Source organism: Artemia franciscana, chromosome 16, assembly GCF_032884065.1.
Source record: "Artemia franciscana chromosome 16, ASM3288406v1, whole genome shotgun sequence".
NCBI classification, from domain to species: domain Eukaryota; kingdom Metazoa; phylum Arthropoda; class Branchiopoda; order Anostraca; family Artemiidae; genus Artemia; species Artemia franciscana.
In genome coordinates, this window is record NC_088878.1 from 29205789 (window position 1) to 29233513 (window position 27725).

The 27725-nt window shown below is 33.6% G+C and overlaps 1 protein-coding gene across 2 annotated transcripts in view; it reads right to left on the reverse strand.

Annotated features, from left to right (window-relative positions):
- LOC136037316 (protein timeless-like) overlaps nucleotides 1–27725 on the reverse strand; it is a 174962-nt gene that overhangs the window by 144606 nt on the left and 2631 nt on the right. For both annotated transcript variants that reach the window (XM_065719986.1, XM_065719985.1), the window contains exons 2-3: nucleotides 18576–18695; nucleotides 9325–9419 (exon numbers count right to left, since the gene is read on the reverse strand). In XM_065719986.1, the coding sequence (XP_065576058.1) occupies nucleotides 9325–9419; nucleotides 18576–18675 (195 nt within the window). In that variant the 5' untranslated portion in view covers nucleotides 18676–18695. The remainder of the gene's footprint in view (nucleotides 1–9324; nucleotides 9420–18575; nucleotides 18696–27725) is intronic.

The following is a 27725-nucleotide window of genomic DNA, read 5'->3' on the forward strand; positions in this document are numbered from 1 at the left end:
CCCCAATCTATGAATTAAACAAATTACAAACATACACATTATAAAAAAGTGATTTTAATTATTATTCCAAGTATATAATATTCAATAAGTTTAACGTTACCCATAAAGGTTTGCTATCATTAAAGAATCACAAAATGTTTTAAAGAGAGAAGCCCCCCCCCCCCCCCTCAAAAAACAAAGGGGAGATACGGGGGCCTTCTTAAGAATCTATGAAAATAAGAGAAAGAGAGGGGCGCAAAACGGATTGGGCTTTACATAATTTGATCTTTTTGACCTCTTCTTCCCTAAATTACCGAATTTTTCCTTTATGCATTTATAACTTATATCAACTTGATATCTATGTTATGTAAAGCCTAATCCTGTATGTGCCCTTACTTTTCACTTATATTAATAGATTTTCAACAAAAAATATTCCATACTTCTTTGTCTCTTTTGAAAACGAGTTTATCTTTTTTTCATATTTATTATTTTCGACTTTTTGAGAAATATAGTCAACTATAGGTCTAATAAGGAGACTAAGGGGAATGAAAGCTCCCCTATTATTCCGTAAGTGCTCATTTTTTGTAAGAAAAGCGGCTGTTCTCGGAGGGGGCTTATTCGGTTGTAAACCAGAATTTCGAGCGCCCTTTTGAAGAGTCAAAAGTGATCGGAGGGCAACAAGCCCCCGCCCCAAGGCCCATTTTCCCCAAATGTATCCAATCAAAATTTTGAGATAGCTCTTTTATTTAAAATAGTTTTAACATCAAATAACAAAAACTCTGAGGTCGAAACATCGCCCCCAGAGCCCGGGGGCAAAAGTTGTAAGCTATGCCCCAAGGTCATATAAGGTTATATGTAAAGGGTGGTCGTATAAACTTCAGAGACGGCTCGTTTGATTGGAAATTGAAAGTCCTAGTTACCTTATTATGTCATCAAAAACGATCAAAGGGTATCTACCCCCCCCCGCACCTTTTCCCCCAAACCCATCCGACAAAAATTCTGTAACAGTCATTTTGTTTAAAATAGTCCAAAATTGAAATTACTATAAATTAGGGGTTGAAAAATCCTCCATAGCACCCGGAACGAGAATTTTAACTTATGTAAGTTGCAAGTTCTTAAGAATCGAAAATGATTAAAAAGTAACATCCCACCCCCCTTGTGCTCTTTTTCTCCAAATGCATCTAATAAAAATTTTGAAATAGCCATTTTATTAAAAATAGTTCAAATTCAAATTACTTTAACTTAGGGATGAAGAAATCTTCCATATTCCCCGAGCAAGGATACTTATGTTAGTTCCTTATTATTAGAATATAAGGGTCTGTGGAAGGGGTGATCGCTTTAACTTTGGAGGCAGCTCATTCGATCGGAAATTGAAATTTCTAGCTCTTTTTTAAGAGTCAAAAGCAATGAATGGCCAACCCCCACCCCCTAGCCCTTTTGTCCCCAAATCCATCCGATACAAATTTAGACAGCTATTTTTTTAAATAGTTCAAACATCAGACAACAAAACTCCAGGGTTGAACCCCCCCCCCAAATCCGGGGGGCAAGTGTTTTAAGTTAAGCCCCAGTGGCGTATAAGCTTCTTGTGTGAGGGGTGGTCGCGTAAACTACGGAGGTGGCTCATTTGATTGGAAATTGAAAGTTTTAGTTACCTTTTTATGAGTCAAAAAAGTTAACAGAGGGCATCTACCCCCCCCCCCCCACCCTGACACAAATACAGATTTTACCAAAATGCATCAAATGAAATTTTTTAGATAGCCACTTTGTTTGAAATAGTCCAAGGACAAGATAACAAAAACTACGTTGTCAACATAATACCCCACCCAGAGCCAGGGGAAGGGTTGAAACCTATGCCGCGGGACATATAAGGTTTTTATGCAAGAGGTGGTCATATAAACTTTGGAGGGGACTCAAATGATTAGAAATTGAAAGTTCTAATGACTCTTCTCAAGAGTCAAAAGTGATGGAAGGGCAACTAGCCCCCCTCCCCAAGGTCTTTTTTCCCCAAATGTATCCAATCAAAATTTTTAGATAGCTCTTTAGTTCAAAATAGTTTAAACATCAAATAGCAAAAACACTGGGGTCGACACATCCCCCCAGTGTCCGGGGGCAAGTGTTGTAAGCTATGCCCCGGTGGCATATAGGGTTATATGCAAGGGGCGGTGGCTGACTCATTTCATTAGAAATTGAAAGTTCAAGTTACCTTTAACAAAAGTGATCGGACAGCATCAACCCTCCCCCCTCCTTTTTTCCCAAACCCATCCGACAAAAATTTTGAGATAGCCATTTTGTTCAAAATAGTCAAAAATTCAAATGACTATAAATTAGGGGTTGAGAAATCCTCCATAGCACCCGGGACAAGAATTGTAACTTATGTAGATAACTTCGAAGACCACACTGCCTTTCCATGACGAAAGTAAAACAGTTCAAAGTGAACAGATATAAGAATTTTTAACTGGATATTTTGAACACATATACGGTGTTCATCATCAGCAGTAAAACTAAAAGACATGAAAAAATAAGAGTAATAAACTATATGTAAATACTTGTATAAATTTTGTTTGTTTTTATTCATGTCTTTTAGTTTTACTGCTGATGATGAACACTGTATATGTGTTCGAAATATCCAGTTAAAAACTTTTATATCTGTTCACTGTCAATTAAAAGGTTTCATCCCTATTTTGAACTGTTTTACTTTTGTAACTTATGTAAGTTGTAAGTCCTTAAGAATCGAAAATGATTAGAAAAAAACAACCCCCCCCCCCTGTGCTTTTTTCTCCAAATGCATCGTTATCAAAATTTTAAAATAGCCATTTTGCTCAAAATAGTCCAAAATTCAAATTACTTTAATTTAGGGATTGAGAAATTTTCCCTAGCCTCTGGGACATGGATTATAACTTGTATAAGTTGTCCAATTCTTTGCCCCAGTTCTTAAGAATCGAAAGTAATTAAAAGTAACACCCCCACCCCCTCTTGTGCCCTTTTTCTCAAATGCATCTAATCCAAATTTTGAAATAACCATTTTATTAAAAATAGTTCAAATTCAAATTACTATAACTTAGGGATGAAGGAATCTTTAGAAAATAGATTAGAAAATAACAACCCACCCCCTTGTGCCTTTTTTCTCCAAATGCATCTTATCAAAATTTTGAAATAGCCATTTTGCTCAAAATAGTCAAAAACTCAAATTCCTCTTACTTAGGGATTGAGAAATCTTCCCTCGCCCTAGGGCAAGGATTATAACTTATGTAAGGTGCCCAATTCGTTGCCCTAGTTCTATGACTATCTACGACTATCTATCTAGCTCTATGACTGTCTACCTTGGTTCTACTGCCCTAGCAATGATGGCATGGACGGATAATAGATAGAAATACCTTTTAATAAATGAACTAACCTCCTTTTTATACAATCCGAATAAGGGGGGAATTAATGTCAGGTTTGCTTCTCACTCAGTTGGATTATCTGTCGTAGCTTTTTCTACAATTAGCCATGACTTGATGCCCACAACTATTCCATCTTAATCCCCTTCCCCCTTGTGCCTTTTTTCTCCAAATGCATCTTATCAAAATTTTGAAATAGCAATTTTGCTCAAATTAGTCAAAAATTCAAATTACTATAACTTAGGGGTTGAAAAATCTTTCCTAGCCCCTGGGGCAAGGATTATAACTTATGTAAGTTGCCCAATATTAGAATATAATGTTCCGTGGAAGGGGTGGCAGTATTAACTTTGGAGGCAGCTCATTCGATCGGAAATTGAAACTTCTAGCTCTTTTTTAAGAGTCAAAAGTGACAAATGGCCAATTAGCCCACGCCCCACTTTCCCAAACGACATCCGGTCAAAATTTGGAGAGCCATTTTGTTCAAAATAGTTCAAATGTCAAATAACTGGGCTGATGGGGTGGACCCCCTCCCTTAGCCCCGGGGAAATGGCTCTGAGTTACTGAACTTAATTATTGTTACTTTAATACTTTGTTTACTTTGATACTAGGATTTAGCGATTTAAGTGGTAACTTCGATTTACGGTAGAAGGGCTGAAAGTTGTGCAAGTTGCTTATTGTTACTTTGATACTAGTGTTGATACTGTGATGAAAGTTTTATGTCGAAAAAAAAATCTTACTTTCAAATAAGGAGTTTTTTTAAAACTTCAAACTTTTTGCAATCAAGAAACAAAGAAAATTAATTAAAAAAAAACTTTCCAAAAGTTTTTTCATCCAATTCTTTTCGAAAGAATTGGGGTTATGTACTTCTAATGACTGGGGTCTTCACTACAAACAAGAGTATGGCTACTGCATGTTTTCCAAACGATAAAAGTATAATTCTCTTAGCTAAAAAACAAATTCTCTTACCTAGAATTATCATTCTCTTACTTAAGTGGCTACAAAGTTCTGCAAAATTAGCTTACCTTTTTTTATTATAATAATCAAAAGAAGAGAATTCAAACACAAGTGAGAACATGATTAAGGATTGGTTGTTAGACCGCGGTCTTTTTCAGGGAGTAGGGGAAATGTACTTCTACTGAATGGTGTCTTCACTATAGACAAGAATATGGTTACTGGCCGTTTCTCTAACGGTAAAAGTATAAGGCCTACTGCGTATTTAGCGCTTTACTAAAAGGAACTTATTATAAATATTTTCTTTTGTTCTTATTAAAACACTGAAAATAAAATGAAAATTGCATTGAAACCAGACCAGGATTTACCAATAGTCATAAAAGACTAGATCCTGCGGCACTATTCCCGAAGTTTTGGGGATTTCCCTGAAAATCTTGCAAAAAAAGGAGCGGAAAAAACGCGTGAGCTTATAGACGTCAAAGCTTTAAATACGAACTGGGTGAAACAAAATCTTGAGTTGGTGATCTTTCAGCAATTAATATCATTATATATCCATTATTCAGTTTAATTTATTATTTCTTACCAAAACTGTTAATTTATTTTGTAATAAAAAAAGAGCAAAGAGCTCATATGGCACTTGTAACGAGGTCAGAAGAGCCAAGGGCCAAGAGTTCTAAAAATTCTAGCTCTAGCAAAATTCTAAGAATCAATATATTAATTTAAAAGGAAAATCAGAGGCTTAATGCCGGTCGAGATTTAAAATAAGAGCTCTGAGACAAGAGATCTTTCTAAATATCAAAATTCATTAAGATCCGATCACTCACTCCTAAGTTAAAAATACCTCATTTTTCTAATTTTTCCTCTCCCTTCAGCTCCCCCCCCCCACTAGACGGTCGAATCGGGGAAAACGACTTTATCAAGTCAATTTACGCAGATCCCTGACACGCTTACCAATTTTCATCGTCCTAGCAAGTCCAGAAGCACCGAACTCGCCAAAGCACTACCCCCCCAACTCCCCCAGAGAGAGTGGATTCAGTCCGGCTACGTCAATCACGTATTTACGATATTTGGTTATTCTACCCACCAAGTTCCATCCTGATCTCTCCACTCTAAGTGTTTTCCAAGATTTTTGGTCCCCCCCCCCAAACTCCCCCCAATGACACTGGATCCGGTCGGGATTTATCCGGTCGGAATTTATCTGTGAATTTAAATACCGCCCCCTTCGCTAACTGTAAAATTTTAAAGCCTACTACGTTATTGGTGCTCCAGTGAAAACAAATTATATTACAAATATTCTCATTTGTACTTACTACAGGATTGAAAATGAACATAAAATTACAGTAAAATTAAATTTTAAACTGATGAGCTTTAAGAAATGAATATTTGATTATATATATTATATATTCGGTTTAATTTTATTAGGTCTTTCCAAGCTATTCAAAACAAATATAGATTCCCTAACAACTTGTTTTTTTAACTGAAAGTAAGGAGCAACATTAAAACTTAAAACGAACAGAAATTACTCGGTATATGAAATGGGTTGTCCTCTCCTCAACGCCTCGCTCTGTACACTTAAGTTTTTAATTGTTTTAAAAAGTAGAATTGTGGCAAAGAGTCAAACTTTAGCGTGAAGAGCGAGGGATTGCGGAGGGGACAACCCATTTCATGTAGGGCGTAATTTCTGTTCGTTTTGTTTTAATGTCGCTCCTTACTTTCAGTTAAAAAACAAGTTCCTTTTTATTTAATTTCTGACCGTTTTTGAATTAATGCATGTTTGATTTTGGCCTTCCGCACATAAATTATTAAAATAAAATTTGCATATTAATTTTTTTTTTTTGGCTAATTGGCTTTCTCTTAGTTTTGATCTGACGATTTTGAGAAATAAATGGTGGGGAAGGAGGCCTAGTTGCCCTCCAATTTTTCGGTTACTTAAAAAGGCAACTAGAACTTTTAATTTTTAACGAACGTTTTTATTAGTAAAAAATATACATAACTTGAGAATTAACTTACATAACAAACTTTCATATCTTATATTTTTATTATGTATATGAGGGGGTTTGTACCCTCGTTAATACCTCGCTCTTTACACTAAATCTTAAGTTTTGTCCCAATTCTTTCAGAATGACCCCTGACTCAGAAAGGCCGTAGAATAAATAGTTGAAATTACTAAAAATACTTTAGCATAAAGAGCGAGGTATTTATCTCCTCCTAATACCTCGCTCTTTATGCCAAAGTATTTTTAGAACCCCTCATATGCATAATAATCTCTGTTCGTTTTAAGTTTTAATGCTACTCCTTACTTTCCATTGAAAACACTTTTTCATGTTTATTTTTTCATTGTTTTTTTATAGTAATGCTAGAAAATCCTGCGCCCTTTTCATTGAATTTCTCTTCCCCCATGACATATTCCTCCAAGGAAAGATCCTCCACCATAGCCCCCTCATCTCAACCCCACCCCCAAACCAAAAAATCCCCCTGAAAACGTCTGTACACTTCCCAATAACCATTACTGTATGTAAACACTGGAAAGAGTTTGTAACTTGCGACCCCTCCCCCTGGGACTGTGGGGGAGTAAGTTATCCCCAAAGACATAGTTATTATGGTTTTAGACTATGCGGAACAAAATGGCTATCTCAAAATTTTGATACGTTGACTTTGGGAAAAAAATGAGCGTGGGAGGGGGCCTAGGTGCCCTCCAATTTTTGTTCACTTAAAAAGAGAACTAGAACTTTTAATTTCCATTAGAATGAGCCCTCTTGTGACATTCTAGGACCACTTGGTCGATACGATGACCCCTGGGGAAAAGAAAAAAACAAAAAACAAATAAACACGCACCCGTGATCTGTCTTCTGGCACAAAATACGAAATTCCACATTTTTGTAGATAGGAGCTTGAAATTTTTGCTATAGGGTTCTCCGATACGCGGAATGCGCTGGTGTGATGAAACTTACATATTTAAAATCAGCATGAAAATCCTATTCTTTTGATGTATCTTTTACCATCAAAATTCCGTTTTTTAGAGTTTCGTTAACTATTGAGCCGGGTCACTCCTTACTACAGTTCGTTACCACGAACTGTTTGAATGGTGCTCCACTGAAAACGAATTATATAACAAATATTCTCATTTGCACTTACTACAACATTGAAAATAAAAACATAAAATTACAGTAAAATTAAAATTCGAACTGATGAACTTTCGGCAATGAATATTTGATTATATATCAAATATTCTGTTTAATTTTAATAGGTCTTTCCAAGACTATTCCAAACAAATATAGATTCACTACAAACAATAGTTTGGATACTGCCTCCTTCCCTAACTGTATAAGTCTAAAGCCTAGTACATCATTGGTGCTCCACTGAAAACACATTATATTACAAATATTTTCTTTTCCAGTCATTGCAGCATTGAAAATGAAATTAGATTACAGTGAAATAAAATATTGAATTGATGATGTTTCAACAATGAAAAGCATTAAAAATATTAAATATATTAATAGCATTAATAGGACGAATGACGCCGTAGATTTTAGACTTTTACATTGAAAGAAAGAGGCAAAACCCAAACTCTTCTTTGTAGAGATTTTTGTTCGTTTCAAGCTTGATTTGCATATTCAATTTAAGTTTCGCTCGTTTTAGGATTTATTTTACTCATTTATATTAGTAATTATTGTTTGTTTGTTTGCTATGGTTTGCTATTCATTTAATTTCTGTTCGTTTGGGTTTCATTTATTCCTCAAAAGCAAAATATCTTTGTTCGTTTTAAGTCTGATTTGCATATTCAACTTAAGGTTTACTCGTTTTGAGATTTATTTATTCATTTATGTTAGTACCTGTTGTATGTTTTTTCTATGATTGTTTATTTAATTTATGTTCGTTTTGGGTTTCATTTATTCTTTAGTTGTAATTTTTGTTTTTTTTTTTAGTTTGAGTTATAGTAGGATTCTGTTTCTTCTGATCTTAAGTTTCATATGGCCTTTACTTTTCTTTCGAAAACTTCTTTTTCGAAAAGTTTTTTTTACGTCTAAAGTTAATTCTAAAGTAAAATTTAGTTTCTGTTCGTTTTGGGTTTCATTTATTCTATGATAGTAATTTCTGGTTGTTTTGAGTTGAAGTTATTGTTGATTTCTATTTCTTCTGATCTTAAGTTTCATATGGCCTTTACTTTTCTTTCGAAAACTTCTTTTTCAAAAAGTTTTTTTTACGTCTAAAGTTAATTCTAAAGTAAAATTTAGTTTCTGTTCGTTTTGGGTTTCATTTATTCTATGATAGTAATTTCTGGTTGTTTTGAGTTGGAGTTATTGTTGATTTCTATTTCTTCTGATCTTAAGTTTCATATGGCCTTTACTTTTCTTTAGATAACTTCTTTTTCGAAAAGTTTTTTTTTATTAATTAACTAAAAGAAACATATGTCTTTTCAAATAAATATACAGTGTAGGAGAAATCAGCAAAAAAAACTATAAATTTCGGCAGAGAGAGGGAGATAGCGTACAACCTAGTTATAGTTCTCTCTCTCAGCTAAACCCATATGAATTGGCCACCATGTACAGCCGTGTACCAGTTTAAGATCCCTAGCAAGGTCTGTAATAGGTTGGATATGCAAACCTAATAAACTTTTCAACTCACAAAGCAAGTACACAAGAAAGAAAATAATAATACAGTAAATAATAAATAATAATAATAATAATAATATTAATTAACAAAATAATAATAAAATAATAACAATAATAATAGTAATAATAATAATAATAATAATAATAATTATAACAATAATAATAATAATAATAATAATAATAATAATAATAACAATAATAACAATAATAACAATAATAATAATAATAATAATAATAATAATAATAATAATAATAATAATAATAATAATAATAATAATAATAATAATAATAATAATAATAATAATAATAATAACAATAAAATAATAAATAATAAAACAATAATAATAATAAAATAATAAATAAAATAAAATAATAATAAATAAAATAGTTAAAAAATCGACCTTTCTAATGATATCCATGAAGGCTAAAGATCTTCTAAAAGGTCTTGTGCCTTTGTCCTCGTTCAATAGCTTCGTTGAAATTTCATTTAAATAGACTGCAAAATAAGATATTAAAAACATATAATTATATAAGCATCAAATAAAATCATCTTAAAATGGTTCGATACAATAAAGAATCACCCTATCTCGTCTATTATAAACTGTTTTAGTTTGTATGGCCAAAATATTAAGAATTAATTGGGGGGTCTTGCCAAAACTCGTATAACATTGCTAAGTGATCCGAATAAACGACAGAAAACTAAAAGCCGGCTCTTACTTTCCCGGAAATCTTAGAAAGACCATTTAATTTCTCTCGTTTTGTGCTGAAGCTAGAGATATTCATATTGAATGGAGTAGAATTTTCTCTTTAAAGTTCAGGAAAGGCCAGTCCTTCAAAGTATTCTCCTTTTCCTTAGCCCTTTAAGGTATATTCTAGTATACCTACTTCGAAAATATTAAAAAGCAGCCCAAAAGAAGCATCAATAACTAATTTGACAGCTAATTTGATAGCACATTAGGAAATTTCCTATTGTGCTAACAGCCTAGATTGAAATCTTTGCGGGCACAAAATGCATGTTACCTATGCTATATTTACAATTAAAAGACAGGTTTTGCTGAACAGTTAGTAAGAGATTATAGGTTTTCTTTGTCTTTAACTAGTCTCTTGTTAGGGTTTTCAACTGGTAACACATTTGAAATCCCCTATCAATTTATACTAAAATTGCTTTGGAAGCTCCCCTGTGGTGCTGAGAAAATTCGCTAATATGCCCTTTGTCTTTGAGACTCTCAAAGACAAATTGAGAAGGGAATTGCAAAAAGCTTATAAAAGACAGTGCGGAATTCATATTGCTATAATTTTGCGTCTAATGAAAATACACTGGGTGTTTGCTAAAAAAAAATTAAATAAAAAAAAAATCATGACTCGACCTTATAAAATAGCATCGAAAGATTTAACTGACAATTCATCTTAAATAGTAAATATATAAAAGGTGATTAAAATGGCGTTCAAGATCAGTAGAATAAGAAAATATACATATGACGACAGGAACTACAACTACTTCCTTTGATCTGCTGAACTAATTTTTGCTGCTGGTGCATGTGACTGATACATCCAGTTTTTATTTTTTTTTTTTTTTTTTTTTTTTTTTTTTTTTTTTTTTTTTTTTTTTTTTTTTTTTTTTTTTTTTTTTTTTTGGTAGAACGTCATGTATAGCCAGTGGGGTCTGAGAATATATTTATTTAAAAAAAAAAACTGATCAAAATCAGGAATTCAATTTTTAGTGAAAAGAGCCTGCCTAAACAATTATTCAGGCTTTAGTAACAACATGGACCAAATTTAAAAAAAAATCGTTGGTGAAAACGATAAAAAATAAGCTAAAAATCTATGGACGAATGGCTTAAGAAGGTGTAGCTTTCCTTTGAAGTGTAGTTTAGTTTGGGAATCAATAGATTGTTAATATTTTAATTTTTATGTATATAAAGCGTTGTCAAATTTAGCTAATTAATTCTGCTAATTTATTTTCGTGGTTCGGCAGGACAACACTGACAAAAATGTGGCACTGCCCTAAAAACTTAGTAGTTTGGAATCGAACAATAGAAAGATCTAGAAAATTCTGGTTTTAGGTATAAATAGACAAATAGACCTAAAATGGTCCAGGGTGGGAAAATATCTTTTGTTTTTTATTCCAATGATACCTCAAAGGAAGTCTAAATAGCAGTTCTATAAGGAGAATCCGTTTATCCGAAACACACACACAAAAAAAAAAAAAGAAAAAACTGGTATAAGTCACATGCACCAGCAACAAAAAGTAGTTCAGCAGATCAAAGGAAGTAGCTGTAGTTGGCGTCGTCATATGCATATTTTCTTGTTCTACTGATCTTAAACGCCATTTTAATTACCTGGCAGACGTTGTGGCAAGGACTAAGATCTAAGCCGTCCTAAGCGCTAAAAAAAACAGTGAAGTGACTCAATTCTCTTGATTGGTTCAGTTTAATTAAAAAGGTTAGTATTTTTTTTCTTTTATATATACCTGATTTTCTTCCCTTTTCTTCCAAAACCTCCAGGTTTTGGAAGACAGCAGCATAAGTTTAACCACCACCCTTGCCAATATTGCTACCTAGGGGAGCAAAGTTATCGAATCCGTAAGATATTTCGGTATCTACATTACTCCTCTAAATGTTTTACTTGGTTTCAAACTTTCTTTTTTTGAATAGCTTCAAATCCAGAGGCACCAATTGGGGTGACCATCCCGCCCCCCTCCATCCTAAATTTTGGAAAAAAAACCCTTTTTGGTGTTTTTATTAATACAAGTCGATAAAAATCTCCCCTCCTTCTATTTTGAAAAATAAGCATTTTGTATCTTCATAAAAAAATCAAAAAATCCTTGCCCCCCCCCCAATATTTTCGTAAATTGGCAACCCTGATGGAATTCCATAGTTAATTACATTTTTAACATTCTTATTCTTAAGGTGTGTTTTCATAACTCAATCATCATTATCGATCTTTAATTATTTGTTATTAGGCTCAGTCTAGAATGGAGGATAGCAACAAATTCAACCGCTAAAAAGTCTATAGTACATCAAGATGCTAAAAAGGGGCTACAGTGAGACACTGTAGCCCATTCTTCACTTAAAGTAAGATATACTGATTAAAATTTGTTGCTTTCCATAGCAAAGAATTCAACCGCTAAAAAGTTTATAGTACATCAAGATGCTAAAAAGGGGCTACAGTGAGACAACCTTCACTTAAAGTAATATAAAGTGATTAGAACTTGTTGTTTTCCAAGGCAACGAATTCAACTGCTAAATGTTTATGATAAATAGAGGGGCTAATAATGGGCTATAATCAAACAGTTCGTGGTAACGAACTGTAGTAAGGAGCGACCCGGCTCAATAGTAAACGAAACTCTAAAAAACGGAATTTCGATGTTAAAAGATATATCAACAGAATTGGATTTTTATGCTGATTTCAAATATATAAGTTTTATCAAATTTAGTCTTTGTCATCAAAAGTTACGAGCCTGAGAAAACTGCCTTATATTGGAAAATAGGGGGAAACACCCCCTAAAAGTCATAGGATCGTAACGAAAATCACACCATCGCATTCAGCGTATCAGAGAACCCTATAGAAAAAATTTCAAGGTCCAATCTACAAAAATGTGGGATTTCGTATTTTTTGTCAGAAGACTAATCACGGGTGCGTGTTTATTTGTTTGTTTTTTTTTGTTTTTTTTTCTAGGGGTCATCGTATCGACCAAGTGGTCCTAGAGTGTTGCAAGAGGGCTCATTCTAACGGAAATGAAAAGTACTAGTGCCCTTTTTAAGTGACAGAAAAGATTGGAGGGCACCTAGGCCCCCTCCCACGCTCATTTTTTCCCAAAGTCAACGGATCAAAATTTTGAGATAGCCATTTTGTTCCGCATAGTCGAAAACCATGATAACTATGTCTTTGGGGATGACTTACCCCCCACAGTCCCTGGAGGAGGGGCTGCAAGTTACTAACTTTGACCAATCTTTACATACAGTAATGGTTATTGGGAAGTGTACCGACGTTTTAAGGGGTATTTTTTTGTTTGGGTGTGGGGTTCAGGGGAGGGGGCTATATGGGAGGATCTTTCCTTGGAGGAATATTTCATGGGGGAAGAGAAATTCAATGAAAAGGGCGCAGGATTTTCTAGCATTACTATTAAAAAAAAAAACAATGAAAATATAAACATGAAAGTTTTTTCAATTGAAAGTAAGGAGAAGCATTAAAACTTAAAACGAACAGAGATTATTACGCATATGAGGGGTTCTAAAAATACTTTAGCATAAAGAGCGAGGTATTTAGAAGGAGATAAATACTTCGCTCTTTATGCTAAATTATTTTTATTAATTTCAACTATTTATTCTACGGCCTTTCTGATTCAGGGGTCATTCTTAAAGAATTGGGACAAAACTTAAGATTTAGTGTGAAGAGCGAGGTATTAACGAGGGGACAAACTCCCTCATATATATAATCAAAATATAAGAATATAAAAGTTTGTTACGTAAGTTAATTCTTAAGTTACGTATATTTTTTACTAGTAAAAACGTTCGTTAAAAATTAAAAGTTCTAGTTGCCTTTATAAGTAACCGAAAAAATTGGAGGGTAACTAAGCCTCCTTCCCCACCCCTTATTTCTCAAAATCGCCTGATCAAAACTAAGAGAAAGCCATTTAACCAAAAAAAAAAATAATAGCAAATTTCATTTTAATAATTTATGTACGGAGAGCCAAAATCAGACATACATTAATTCAAAAACTTTCAGAAATTAAATAAAAAAACAAGTTTTTTGAAATGAAAGTAAGGAGCGACATTAAAACTTAAAACGAACAGAAATGACTCCTTATATGAAAGGGGCTTTTCGTCCTCGACACCCCGCTCCTTGCGCTAAAGTTTGACTCTTTCTCGCAACTCTACTTTTTAAAACGATAAAAAACTTTAGCGTAAAGAGCGGGGTGTTGAGGAGGAAAAGCCCCTTTCATATAAGGAGTAATTTCTGTTCGTTTTAAGTTTTAATGTCGCTCCTTACTTTCATTTCAAAAAACTTGTTTTTTTTTATTTAATACATTAAAGGGCTGGCACTGTAGTCCAGTCTTCATTTAAAATATTATGCATTGATTTAAATTTGTTGTTTTCCAAAGCAACAAATTCAACCGCTAAAATGTTTAAGATACATAAAGGGGCTAATAATGGGCTATAAAACATAAAAGGGCTGGCACTGTAGTCCATTCTTCACTTAAAGTAATATAAAGTGATTAGAATTTGTTGTTATCCATTGTTCTCAAACAAAAATAATAACAAATAATTAGTTATCGCAACCGAAATTTCAGCAATGTGATACTATTAGTTTAACAATGGCCATATTGCGCAACTCCTTGGTGTTGAAACATGTTTTGCAAGTAATGCGAAAAAAAAAATGTAATCGACCCTTAGTTGTGTGAAAGGCGGAAGAAAGATTTTGCTGAAGAAGAAGAGATACTAACGCATGTCAGCAGAATATTCGTTCTACTTTGCATTAAAATTTACCGCAGGGAGGGGATACCCCCCCTAACCATATTAGAACTTTCAAAATAAGATTGGTAAGAATGGTCGAAGCCAGATCATTAAATATACTCATACAGTGGCGCAAGTTCCCGCAAATTTCTTTGTTTTTAATTTTTGTATCATTACTTCAGATTTTTTCCAATGCCCTTTGCCCTAGCTGCTTTGATTAGTCTTGTTATATTTGGTGGTCTAGGATATTCGTTTTCACCCGTTGTGAATTTAAATTTCTCAGGTCGTCCTCCATTGAAAAGGTTATTCTCAGTTCATTCCTCAGTTTGTTAAATTTAAGCAATTGCTAATTTACGTTTTTGTCCTCAGGGTATAATGAAACTTGCAAATAGAATCATTACACTTGTTTTTTTGTACTTAGTTATGTTTCTTATGTAATTTCCGATGCGTTATAGACACTAAAAATGGTAAAACCACTCATGAGGCAAAAATGACATTTTCATGCTCTTGAAATGTGCTCATTATTATCATGTCACTCATATGAATCTTTTCGCGTGGGATATATAAATACTTAGAATGAAACGTCATCTGCAAATACCCCTCATCTAACTATAGCCTACAGTCATATATTTTCTCATCATGGCGCTGCAGAGCAACATTACTACTTTGATAGTGTTTTTATATGGTGATCAGTGGTCTGTAGCTTGGTAACAGTAAGAGACAGCGATTCAAGATTTTTTTTTTCAAATATTTTGGTAACAAAACAGACAAGAAAAGTTACTCTGAACTTTGCAATACTTCTAGTAATTTACAAAAAAGAATGGCAAATTAGAAATCGTTTTTAAAATGATCAGTGGTCTGTAGCTTGGTAACAGTAAGAGACAGAGATTTAAAAAATCTTAGGTTGGGACATTTTTCAATGCCCTTTACCTTAGCAGCTCGGATTGGTCTTGTCACATTTGATGGTCTAGGTTGTTCATTTGTACCAGTGAATTTATATTTCTCAGGTCGTACTCTTGATATTTGCGTTTTTGTCCTCTTATAAATTTGCGTTTTTGTCCTGTAGGTATTATGAAACTTCTTAGAACGCCTTCTTTATTTTTCAATTTAATTAGCAAAGACAAAGTTAATTTGACAAAAAAGACAAAAATTTACTTCTTAGCCTTCCCAAAAGTATCAATAGAAAGAAAACAAGAGTAATAGCTCAAGAAGTTTACTTCATAGAAACTGCATAATGTTAGGTGAGCGAATGATTGACTCATTGCCAATTGGCTCTAAGCCAATGATCTTTCCCGAATTTTCTGAAATGTGTGCCACTTATTCATACACTTCCTTATTTAGAACAACTGATCTCTTTCGCAAACATTCTTTTGTTTTGTTTTTTCGCAACATTACTGCTTTGATAGTGTTTTTATATGGTGGTCAGTGGCCTGTAGCTTGGTAACAGTAAGAAACAGCGATTCAATATTTTTTCAAATATTGTGGCAACAAAACAGACAAGAAAAGTTACTTTGAACTTTTCAATACTTCTAGTAATTTACAAAAAAGAATGGCAAATTAGAAATCGTTTTTTTCTTAGCCTTCCCAAAAGTATCAATAGAAAGAAAACAAGAGTAATAGCTCAAGAAGTTTACTTCTTAGAACTTGCATAATGTTAGATGAGCGAATGATTGATTCATTGCCAATTGGCTCTGAGCAAAAGATCTTTCCCGATTTTTTTGAAATATTGTCACTTATTCATACACTTCCTTATTTAGAGCAACTGATCTCTTTCGCAAATATTTTTTATGGGGGGGGGAGGCTTAGGGAATTACAGCTTGCATTTTCCGAAAAACTCTTTTCGGCACAATAGTTTAAAAAAATAGTACATTGGGTAAAAAAGGTTAGAAAAAGAATTGCAAAAACGTTTATGTTCACAAATTTTTTACTCAAATTATCAAGTCTATAAAAACATAGCTCTTTGGATTTCAGTGATTAGGATTTCATTTATCCTTCTTTAGAGTTTTAATATTATGCAAAACTTTTTGCTAAAATGAGGGATTGCAAAGATGAAGAGCCTGAAATTATGTCTTGAAATCTGAAATCAAAAACTGAGTCCCAACCCAAATTCTGGGAAACAATTCTAGGAAAAACAGTCTGAAAATCCCCATTGGCAATTTTCATATGATAATTTTTATTTTGAAGGAATCTTCTAATATTCCTTAAGGAATCTAAAGCATGCACCTAGAATTAGAATGAAACGAGCTAGCTACAATCTGACTCATATGAGGGGAGGAAGAGAAGGGATTTTCGCAAAACTTGTCATCTGCAAATCTACTAGAAGCAGTTCTGAAGTTAAAATTAAACTTGACAGGAAGCTTAAGTTAGTGCTATACTTGGGTTTTTGGAATGTCTGGGCTTGACTCCATGGCAGAGGGCATCAAATTTGAAGTCCATGACCTCTGTTCTACTTAAGCTTGCTGACCAGAACTCAATCCAACCTCTGAGAGGTACTGAAAAGGGGATGGATCCCAAAATACTTTGACCTAGATATGTCTGAGAGGTACTGAAAAGGGGATGGATCCCAAAATACTTTGACCTAGATATGTTTTAGAGGAATTCGTGCCTGATCCAACCTCTTTGGCAGGAGAGGGCCTTTTAGATACTCGGATACAATCTTTCTACTGTGGAGGGAAAAAGGGTGTCTAAAATCATATTATCAGGATTTGGACAAAAAGATGGCTGACTGATTCCACCCATGTTGATAGTAAGAACTAATTTAATACAGAATGGCACGTCACCTCAGAGGTAGTAAGTCATTGAAAAGAAAATCTAAAGCCTTCTGACGGTCCAGAAGAATAAAGCTAATCCAGGTATTTGGTACTTCAAGACGTTAGTACATGGTATTACATGTAAAAGACTTTCTAAGTAGTGAAAGGTAGAAGGGTGTTTAATCTTCCCTGCCAATCATAGACTTTTGTATTGATCTGAGATGCTAGAAACTTGTGTTGACATTTGAGCTTGCTTCTATTTCCATACATTGATAAATTAGTAAATTTGTTTGTAAAACACTACTAGTCAAAACTATTTCTAACCATCACCAGCTGCAAAATGAGATTTGTAGTTGTAATTGAACTGAGAATTACTGCTCACTGAAATTATTATCTTTTTAACTTCGGAACTGTCAAGAATAACACGAAAGTTTAAAAATAGAATTAAGACCATGCATATTGTAAGAAATGGGAGAAATTTTCAGACCCCCCCCCCAAAAAAAAAGCAATAGTAGGCTACCACAATATTTGAAAATTTGGCATAAAAATACATTTTTTTGTAATTTTAACCTGCCAAATAGAAATGTCCACTCTAACACCCAGGTACATCTGCACTAATCATTAAGATAAGCAGTGGTGTCACCTGAAGGCAGGGGCATTTGCCCCCTCCCCTACATTTTGAAAAATAAATGTTTTTTGGGTATTTCCATTTTAAAATGCCTTTTGTGGCATTTTAGTTTAAAAATAAGTTTAAAAATAGAATTAAGACCATGCATATTGTAAGAAATGGGAGAAATTTTCAGACCCCCCCCCCTCCAAAAAAAAAAAAAAAAAGCAATAGTAGACTACCACAATATTTGAAAAATTGGCATAAAAATACACTTTCTTGTAATTTTCACCTGCCAAATAGAAATGTCCACTCTAACACCCAGGTATATCTGTACTAATCATTAAGATAAGCAGTGGTGTCACCTGAAGGCAGGGGCATTTGCCCCCTCCCCTACATTTTGAAAAATAAATGTTTTTTGGGTATTTCCATTTTAAAATGCCTTTGGTGGGTATTTTTATTAAAAAAGATAGAAAAATAGCAAAATTACCCCTCCTCTAAATTTTCAAAAATATCCTTTCCCACACACTATATTTGGTGAATTGACACAACTGGGAAATAAAGGATTTCCCCTGGTATTATTTGAAGAAATGTTTCCCAAGAAAATTAAAATTGCTGCGTAGAAATGCACCTTTTACATGTTTTCATCCTCCCTCCCCTAACTCACACACATACATAAAAATCCAATTAAATACTATCTCCCCATGGATCTGACTTTTTGCCCCTATGGACGATACAATAAACTAGAGGTGCTACATTTCCTTGACTTTTTTGCACCACCTTACATAAGTTTCTTAAGCTAGCCTAAGTTTACAAGAACTAAAATAAGCCAAACTTACAGAGACAATCTTCACTGACATAATAGTTATCCTCATATAAAGTTCCAAGAGAAATCAATGCTCCAGAGGGTATGTTACCACTTAACATAAACAAATCCATTTCAATAAAATTGTAGGGAGCTAGAAAAAAATTGTAACTTAAAATTGCTCAATGCTTCAGAGGGTACATTACCATTTAACATAAACATATCCATTTCAACAAATTGTAAGGAACTAGAAAAACATTGTTGCTTAAAATCATTCAATGCTCCAGAGGGTATGTTACCACTTAAAATAAACATATCCATTTCAGTAAATTGTATGGAACTAGAAAAAATTTGCTTAAAAATATTCAATGCTTCAGACTGTAATTTATCACTTAACATAAACTTATAAGAAAAGACAAGTTTATTTTTGCCTGCTTAGAACATATATGACGAATGAAACCAAGAAAGCAAAGGAAATAATAAATGAAAAATAAAATCAAATAGGTGAGAAAGCAAAGATTTAGTCAGCCAGTGGCAAAACATGAAGACGAAGAACAAGCAGATATTCGACAAGGACTTCCACCAAGTCATCCTCTGTGCTCAAAAAAGATAAGAAAAAAGAACAAAAAAAATCTGACCTTTCGAAGTAAATCTAGGAAGAGGAGAATAAATAATGAATAAAAAAAAAACAGCCAGAAATACATGAAAGAAAATTCACCAATTGAATTGAACAAGTATTCTTTGCCTCAGAATAGACGTTGCCTTTCTGTAACTTTGGTTTTCATTAGACCTGCGGACAGGTTGTCTTAAATTAGACTAGGCGAAAATATTGATTGAGTCTTTTGATATTAAATTGTTATCATTGGGCTTAAGGAAATATCTCCTGTGTCTCTAATTTATAGCCAGATTTCTGTTTTTTTTTTTTTTTTTTTTTTTTTTTTATCTCAGTTACCTCTTCAAAAGACTGTGGTAGGCCATTTAAAGTAGAAATAAACGTTATCTCCTCAATAAGAACCAAACTGATTTTATTTAATTGATTTTTCACCTATTTGGTTTTATTTTTCATTTATTATATCCTTTCCTTTCTAGGTTTCATACATCATGCATAGCCAGTGTGGTCTTGCAATGTATTTAAACATACAAAAAAGAAGCAAAGTAAAGGAAGAGAAAAAAAATACATATATATATAAAGAAAAATTAACTTCTAAACAAGGAAAATAGATAATATAAAATTAATCCAAACAGCACTGATAAACAATATCAAATGGTAGAAAGTGAAGAAAACGGTTTAAATTTTTCTTAAATGTATTGCAATCTATTGAATGTACTACATATAAAGGGTGAGGAATTTAATATTTTTGCAAAATGAAACAATTCCTGTAATACAGTGGAAATCTTAAAAACTTCAGATATTGACAAAACCACAATCAAACCTTTAACTGCTCTGTTTTAGACAGTGAATCTCGAATTGGCAAAATATACAGCACATGAGGCAGAGCTAGAGCACTATATAGTTTAGCTAGTACACACTATAACTATACTTCAATACAACAAGCTTGGCATAGCTGGCATGGAAACCTGATATGGCATGTTCAATGGTAAGAATATGAGCACTATGCTAATCTTGACCATAAACGAAGCCAAGGTAATTCAGTGAAGAAGACTCTATAATAGATTTACCTGCTACATTAACATATATAGCTTTACCTCGTGCATTGTAAGTAAGAAATTCAGTCTTAGTAGCATCAAACAGTTCGTGGTAACAAACTGTAGTAAGGAGCGACCCGGCTCAATAGTAACCAAAACTCTAAAAAATGGAGTTTTGGTACCAATAGCTACATCAAAAGAATCGCATTTTAATGCTGATTTTAAATATATAAGTTTCATGAAGTTCAGTCTTACCTATCAAAAGTTACGAGCCTGAGAAAATTTGCGTTATTTTAGAAAATAGGGGGAAACACCCCCTAAAAGTCATAGAATCTTAACGAAAATCACACCATCAGATTCAGCGTATCAGAGAACCCTACTGAAGAAGTTTCAAGCTCCTATCCACAAAAATATGGAATTTTAAATTTTTTGCCAGTAGGCAGATCACAGATGCGTGTTTATTTGTTTGTTTGTTTTGTTTTTGTTTTTCCCAGGGGTGATCGTATCGACCAAGTTGTCCTAGAATGTTGCGAGAGGGCTCATTCTAACGGAAATGAAAAGTTCTAGTGCCCTTTTTAAGTGGCCAAAAAAATTGGAGGGCATCTAGGCCCCCTCCCATGCTAATTATTTTCCCAAAGTCAACGGATCAAAATTCTGAGATAGCCATTTTATTCAGCGTAGTCGAAAAACCTTATAACTATGTCTTTGGGGACGACTTACTCCCCCACAGTCCCCGTGGGAGGGGTTACAAGTTCAAAACTTTGACCAGTGCTTACACATAGTAATGGTTATTGGAAAGTGTACAGGTGTTATCAGGAGGATTTTTTGGTTGGAGGCAGGGGTTGAGAAGAGGGGGATACGCTGGGGGAGCTTTCCATCGAGGAATTTGTCATGGGGGAAGAAAATTTCCATGAAGGAAGCGCAGGAATTATTAGCATTACTTAAAAAAAAACAATGAAAAAATAAATATGAAAAAGTTTTTTTTTCAGCTGGAAGTAAGCAGCAGCATTAAAATTTAAAACGAACAGAAATTATTACCCATATGAGGGGCTCACCTCCTCCTAATACCTCGCTCTTTACGCTAAAGTATTTTTAATAATTTCAACTATTTATTCTGCGGCTTTTGTGATTCAGGGGTCATTCTTAATGAATTGGGACAAAATTTAAGCTTTAGTGTAAATAGCGAGGTACTGACGAAGGGGCGAACCCCGTCATATATGTATTAAAAACATGAGAATACAAAAGTTCTTTTCGTAAGCTAATTTATAAGTTATGTATATCTTTTACTTTTAAAAAGATTTGTAAAAAATTAAAAGTTCTAGTTGCCTTTTTAATTAACCGAAAATCGGAGGGCAACTAGGCTTCCTCCCCCACTCTTTTTTCCTCAAAATCATTCGATCAAAATTATGAGAAAGCCATTTAGCCAAAAAAAAAATAAATATAAAAATTTCGTTTTAATTATTCCTCTGTGGAGAGCCAAAATCAAAACATGCATTGATTCAAAAATGTTCAGAAATTAAATAAAAAAAAAACAAGTTTTTAAATGAAAGTAAGGAGCGACATTAAAACTTAAAACGAACAGAAATTACTCCGTATATGAAAGGGGTTTTTCCTTCTCAACGCCCCGCTCTTTACGCTAAAGTTCTTTACTTTTTTAAAATGTGGAGTTAAGAGAAAGAGTCAAACTTTAGCGTAAAGAGCGGGGCGTTGAGAAGGAAAAGCCCCTTTCATATACGGAGTAATTTCTGTTCGTTTTAAGTTTTAATGTCGCTCCTTACTTTCATTTAAAAACTTTTTTTTTATTCAATTAACATTAAGTCCTAGGAGATTGTAACCAGGAATCAAAGAATCGAGGTTTGCCTGTAAAGTAGAAAGACTCAAGCTGATAAGCAGGGCATCATCAGTGTAGCAAATTGAACTAAAATCACAAAGGTCACTATAAATTCCACCATTGTCCTAGTTAAAGTGGTAATAAGAATGTTAAACATAGTAGAACTTAAAATAGAACCTTGCTCGAGTCCTAATAAGACAAACAAACCCAGTTAAGAGACAATTTTCAGGTTAAACCCTAACCTAACTATGGCTATACCAATATGAAAGCAATGCAATAATAAGAGTCATAACTCTAAAATCGAGCGAAGTCAAGAATAACTTTGATTTTACTACAGAATCAAATGTTGCTAATAGATCCACACTACACAAATAATAGTGAAACCATTGCTCTTCAGGAATACCAGCACTTGCTTTACTACAATCACTCTGAATGTTTCTAGATTTTTTCAACATCAAGTTTGGATTTTTAAAAGCCTTAGCAAAGGCATGCTCAGCTTCCCTAGCTTCAAGGTCACTGGCACACTTGGTATATTCCCTTTTTGTCTTTCTGAAAATCTGAAACAGATGACCAAATCTTGGCTTATCACAATCACACCAAATGCGATACCACATTTTTGAACATCTTTTAGCTGCACTTAAGCTGGGATTATGACTCCAACCAAACTTAAGGGTACCTCTCTTCACTTTAGGTACCAGGACAGAGGCTGCCTCTCCATACTTCGTAGTATGAACAATTTCAGCAGCATATATGTCAAGACTAATGCTATTGCTTACACCATGAAGAAAAAGCTGAAATGGCACTTTAAATTTCGTTAGTATCTCATCTAGTCTATCTTGGTAGAGGATCTTATCAGATTTTCCCACTCTTTCTTATAGTAACACTATGGGGGATATGTCCAAGTATTAGGCAAATAACTAATTTTAAATGACAAGACGAGGTGATCACTGAATGTGTGCTCAGGATCCACTGCAACATTTGAAGCAATAGTAAAGTTAGAGACAACATTGGCCATTGGGAGGTGCTACCTGAGTTATGTATATATGTAAAAACATCGCTTTTTCCAAAAACCACCACATCACTTGTCAGGCATGAATGCACAATATCAGAAAAATTTCTATTCTTAGTTAGGTTGCATTGGAAATCTCCACAGAATATGTAGCAGGTATTACCAAAACAAAGCAAAAGTCTACAAAGACAACTGGATTCCTCTGTAAAACGTTTTTTACTTTGGATAGAGTCATAATTGATTGGGAAATAAACATAAATAATGGTGAACATGCTGGGACCTTTGAGCCCCAGCTGAACACAGAAACAAGCTGAATATTTTAGACCAACAGTGGGAAACTGAGCTAATAAGAAAATCATACATAGGTGAAAAATAGCTTAAAATAAACCTGAAGATATTCACCAGCAAAATATCAAACTTAACCCAAATAGAAACAACTGAAGCATATATTTGAACCTAGCATATATATTGAAAATGTGCAAATTTCATTTGCACATTTGTAATTTCTAATATTTCACATTCCACAATATGACAATCTTTTTCTTAAACGAACTATTGGATAAAAATAGCCAAATAATAAAAATAATCTGATTACTAGGAATATGGTGCATATTCTAGGCTAAAATAACAATTTCATTGCTTTGCTGTTTTCTTTTAATTATATACCCTAGGGCTATTATCTAGGATCATCAGGGGAGGATCCATTGTCAGAAAAGGAACCATGATTTTTATTCACAGATTATTAAGACAGCTAAGAGATAGGTTTACCCTTAGCATCAGAATTACATCCTGAATCCAAATCTAGCATTCATTATGTGACTAACTTTACCCGACATCCACCCAAGGTCAATGGTTAAATATACACCCTGAATTGTATAAAGGCAATGAATTTTCCATAGGCTGTATAAATCTTTTCTTCAAATGATTTAACAGTTAACAAGCAGGCAGAGAGCAATAAGCATAGAGAAAATGCATTGTGTATGCATAATTCATGGTATATATTTGACCATCATATAGCAGAAGTGACAAACCACAACAAAAAAAAACACTAAACTTTCTAAGACAAAAGAAAATTTAATAAACGCGAAAATAAAGAATAGCACAGGCAATTACAACAAAAGTGAAGAAGAATATATATAACACTAAATAAATATAACTAACTTAAGCTACAGTAGGATCTGCTATATTAAGTCTGTTAATGAGCTTTGAACTGAAATGAAAGAAATGAAAAATGAAATGAAAGAAAGGTGAAACAGATTTTCAATTTATCAGCATGTGTAAGAATCTTCCAGAAGGGTGCAATATAGAGGATGCAAAGGAGAGCAACAGTGTTGTACATTGTTGAGAGGTAGCATAAATCAAAACAAAGTTTAGCAGAGACTGTGGAAGCATATGAAGCTGATATAATGTGCTTACTATGTTCTGTCAGAAAATGATGAATGTAAGAAATTGCCCTTCCAATAAGAATAGCAAGGTAAACAATTTGGTCAGACAGGCAAATCTCTGACTTCCAAGTACAATCTCATCAGGAAATGGGCCTTTCCAGTTAAAAAGGACTGTTTTGGATTTTTCAGCTGTTTGAATTTAAGACCAGATTTTAAGTATTTTATTTGCAGTTTTGTAATGCTTCAGAATTTTTTTCTAAAGTTCGGTCAGGATTAAAAATGTCATCAGCATAAGTGACTTTGACACACTGGACACAATGAGGCCACAGAGACTGCAACACATCAGACATTGATCTTGAGATTTAATGACATAATTATTGAAATAACAAGGTGAGAATAGCAAGGTAAACAATTTGGTAAGACAGGCAAATCTTTGAATTTCCAAATACAATCTCATCAGGAAAAGGGCCTTTCCAGTTGAAAAGGACTGTTTGGATTTTTCAGCTGTTTGAATTCAAGACCAGATTTTAAGTATTCTGTTTGCAGTTTTTGGAATGCTTCTGAAATTTTGTCTAAAGTTCAGCCAAGACTAAAAATATCATCAGTATAAGTGACTTTGACACATTGAGGCCACAGAGACTACAAGACATCTGACACTGATCTTGAGTTTTAAAAACATAATTACTGAAATAACAAGGTAAGAAAATGAATGTTATACTTGGGTTCAAGATGGAACTCTGATTCTAAAGGTACAATTATTCCTTAGATATCTCTATAATCTGTGAGTTGAAAAATTACTAAGGAATTTAATGGTAGTTTATTTTTTAATATTCTAGTTTAGTGATTTTTTTTTTTTTGCTATCTTAGGAAGTAATTGAGTTAGGAGAGTGAAACTTTCAGGAATGAATTTAGGGCCAAAAATATAGGCTGAGAAGGCCCAGCTACTATGTCCACCCTTTTATTATTTCTAGGGCTTACAAGATTATATACATGATGGGTCTATGCTTGTCTGAAGTCTGAAAAAAAACAGCATTAATTTTGAATTTGCAGCATCTTTTTCTTTGGCTTTAGCCATTGGAACTAGAAACATAATTCCTGTTATTTTAGTAGAATTTTAAGCAATATGCAGGATTTCTTCTTAATTAAAGAAATAATTTGGTAAATAGAACAAAAAAAATAAAATAAAAAACATAATTAGGTTGCTTATTTAATGCTCTTTTTCAACATTATAGCAATTACCCTGACAATGCCCCCCCCCCTGAATCCCCTATCAATATATTTGTGTGTTGTTCTTTTTATTGATAGATCTGTTACAAGACTGGTTACTCTACAAAGATTGAAGATATTTAGTTTAGAAGGTGATGAGTTAAAAAGGTGAACATTAGTAGAAGGAAACATGATAATATAATTACTCATGTAAATATGCTGTTTATTATAAATTATGGATTTCATTGTTTTTATGTTAGTTTTTTTTTTATATACCCTACAGCTAATTGACCATAAGACCATTGAGAGCAGGGGCGTGGGGATAAAATAAAATAGAGTACATAAAGGAAACAATTTTTGCTTCATAACATGTAGAGAAACTGCTATAACACATTTTAAAGGGATCTCCATTATAATTTACCACCAACTTATATAGCTCAAATTATAATGTGCACATGTATAGCCCAAATTATGTATTTCCCATCTGTTGTTCTATTTCTTGATTTTATCGTTAATGATTCAATTTACAGCAATGCATTTTGAAACATTAGTGATATATGGAAAATATATATGGTAGTTAGGGCTATATAATTGCACATTAGGGTAAAGGGTAAATTATAGTGAAAGCACCTTCAAAATGTATCAACCATAATTTTTCTGCATAGGTCGATTATAAGCAAGAATTATTTTCTTGACAAGTTACCCTCTCAATAGCCTAACTGTAAGCTAATAAACCTAACCAAAGGTCATTGCCCTTTGATGGGAAAATGACCAGAAGTAAGTACTTCAAAGCACCTTCCCATGGGATCATTAAGGCTCTTGATCCTCTCCTTACCTTAATCCCCATAATTTGAACTTATTAGGGTCCATACAGGGTATGGACTGCTAGGTGTTATATTCACCTAACTCAATTACTTTTTGAGATCAGCAAAAGCCCTTCAACTGGAATTTTACCCTTCATTTCATATTAAGCTACAATTTAAGGTAATTTTATTAACATGTTTGGTTAAAATGTGGTCAACCATACTAAATTTACCTATCTTTCATGTAGCCTAATAAGGCTAACAATTAAAATTGATCAGTTTTCTTGCAATTATCTGCTTTAAAATTGTATATGAGGTTAATTTAAAGAATCAATCTTGTTGGTTATATAATTCTTTTATTCAACAGGGTGGTAAACCCATAGTACTCATTAGTATGCAATATTTTCAAAATTACAGAATATAAGGCTGTTTGACAAATAAATTTAATGCTTTCTTTTTTTCATCTGTAGAAACCTTCTTTTACAACTGTAAGTCTAGACTGTTATAGCTGCAATTAGTGCAGATTTTACATTTTGTCTAAAGGGCAACAAAAGAAAAGGCAACAAGCAGAAATTTTTTTAAACTGACATTGTAGAGTTCTCCATTTAAAGTGATCAGAGATTGATTTGCTTACTGATTTTTATATTTATTTTGTTGGTGGTGGGGTCACAATATAAGCTTACTTACTTACGTGATTGATATTTGCCTGGTTGCCGCATACCTGCTTGATGCATAAGAGAAAACTCCACATGGTGTCAGAAGTCTGAGGAATACAACATGGAATTCGGAGCTTGCCCATCAATAAATTTGGATGCAACAAACTTAAAAGTTGCCTGGTCACACTTCAAACAGCATGCAGAACTTATATTTACAGGACCTCTAAGTGAAAAAACAAGTGCAGTGAAATGCTCATACTTGCTGACATGGGCTGGTGAAAAGGGCAGAGACACTTTTAATACATGAACATTAACTGCCAATGAAACAAACAATGTTGAAACATATCTAAGGAAGTTTAGTGAACATGTTGAACCGCTTGCAAACCCTGTTTTTGCAAGATATCAGTTCCACAAACATAACCAGAGAGACATTGAATCCATAGAACAGTACCTCACTGAGTTGCGCATCACAACAAAAGAATGTGCATTTGGAATGACCAGTGATGAAATGATCAGAGATCGACTAGTTTTTGGAGTTAAGCAAGACGAGATTTGGGAACGACTACCTAGTGAAGGAGCAGGACTAACTCTAGCTTGTGCAATAGCTACATGTAGAGCTGCAGAGGCAACCCAAGCACAGTTGATGA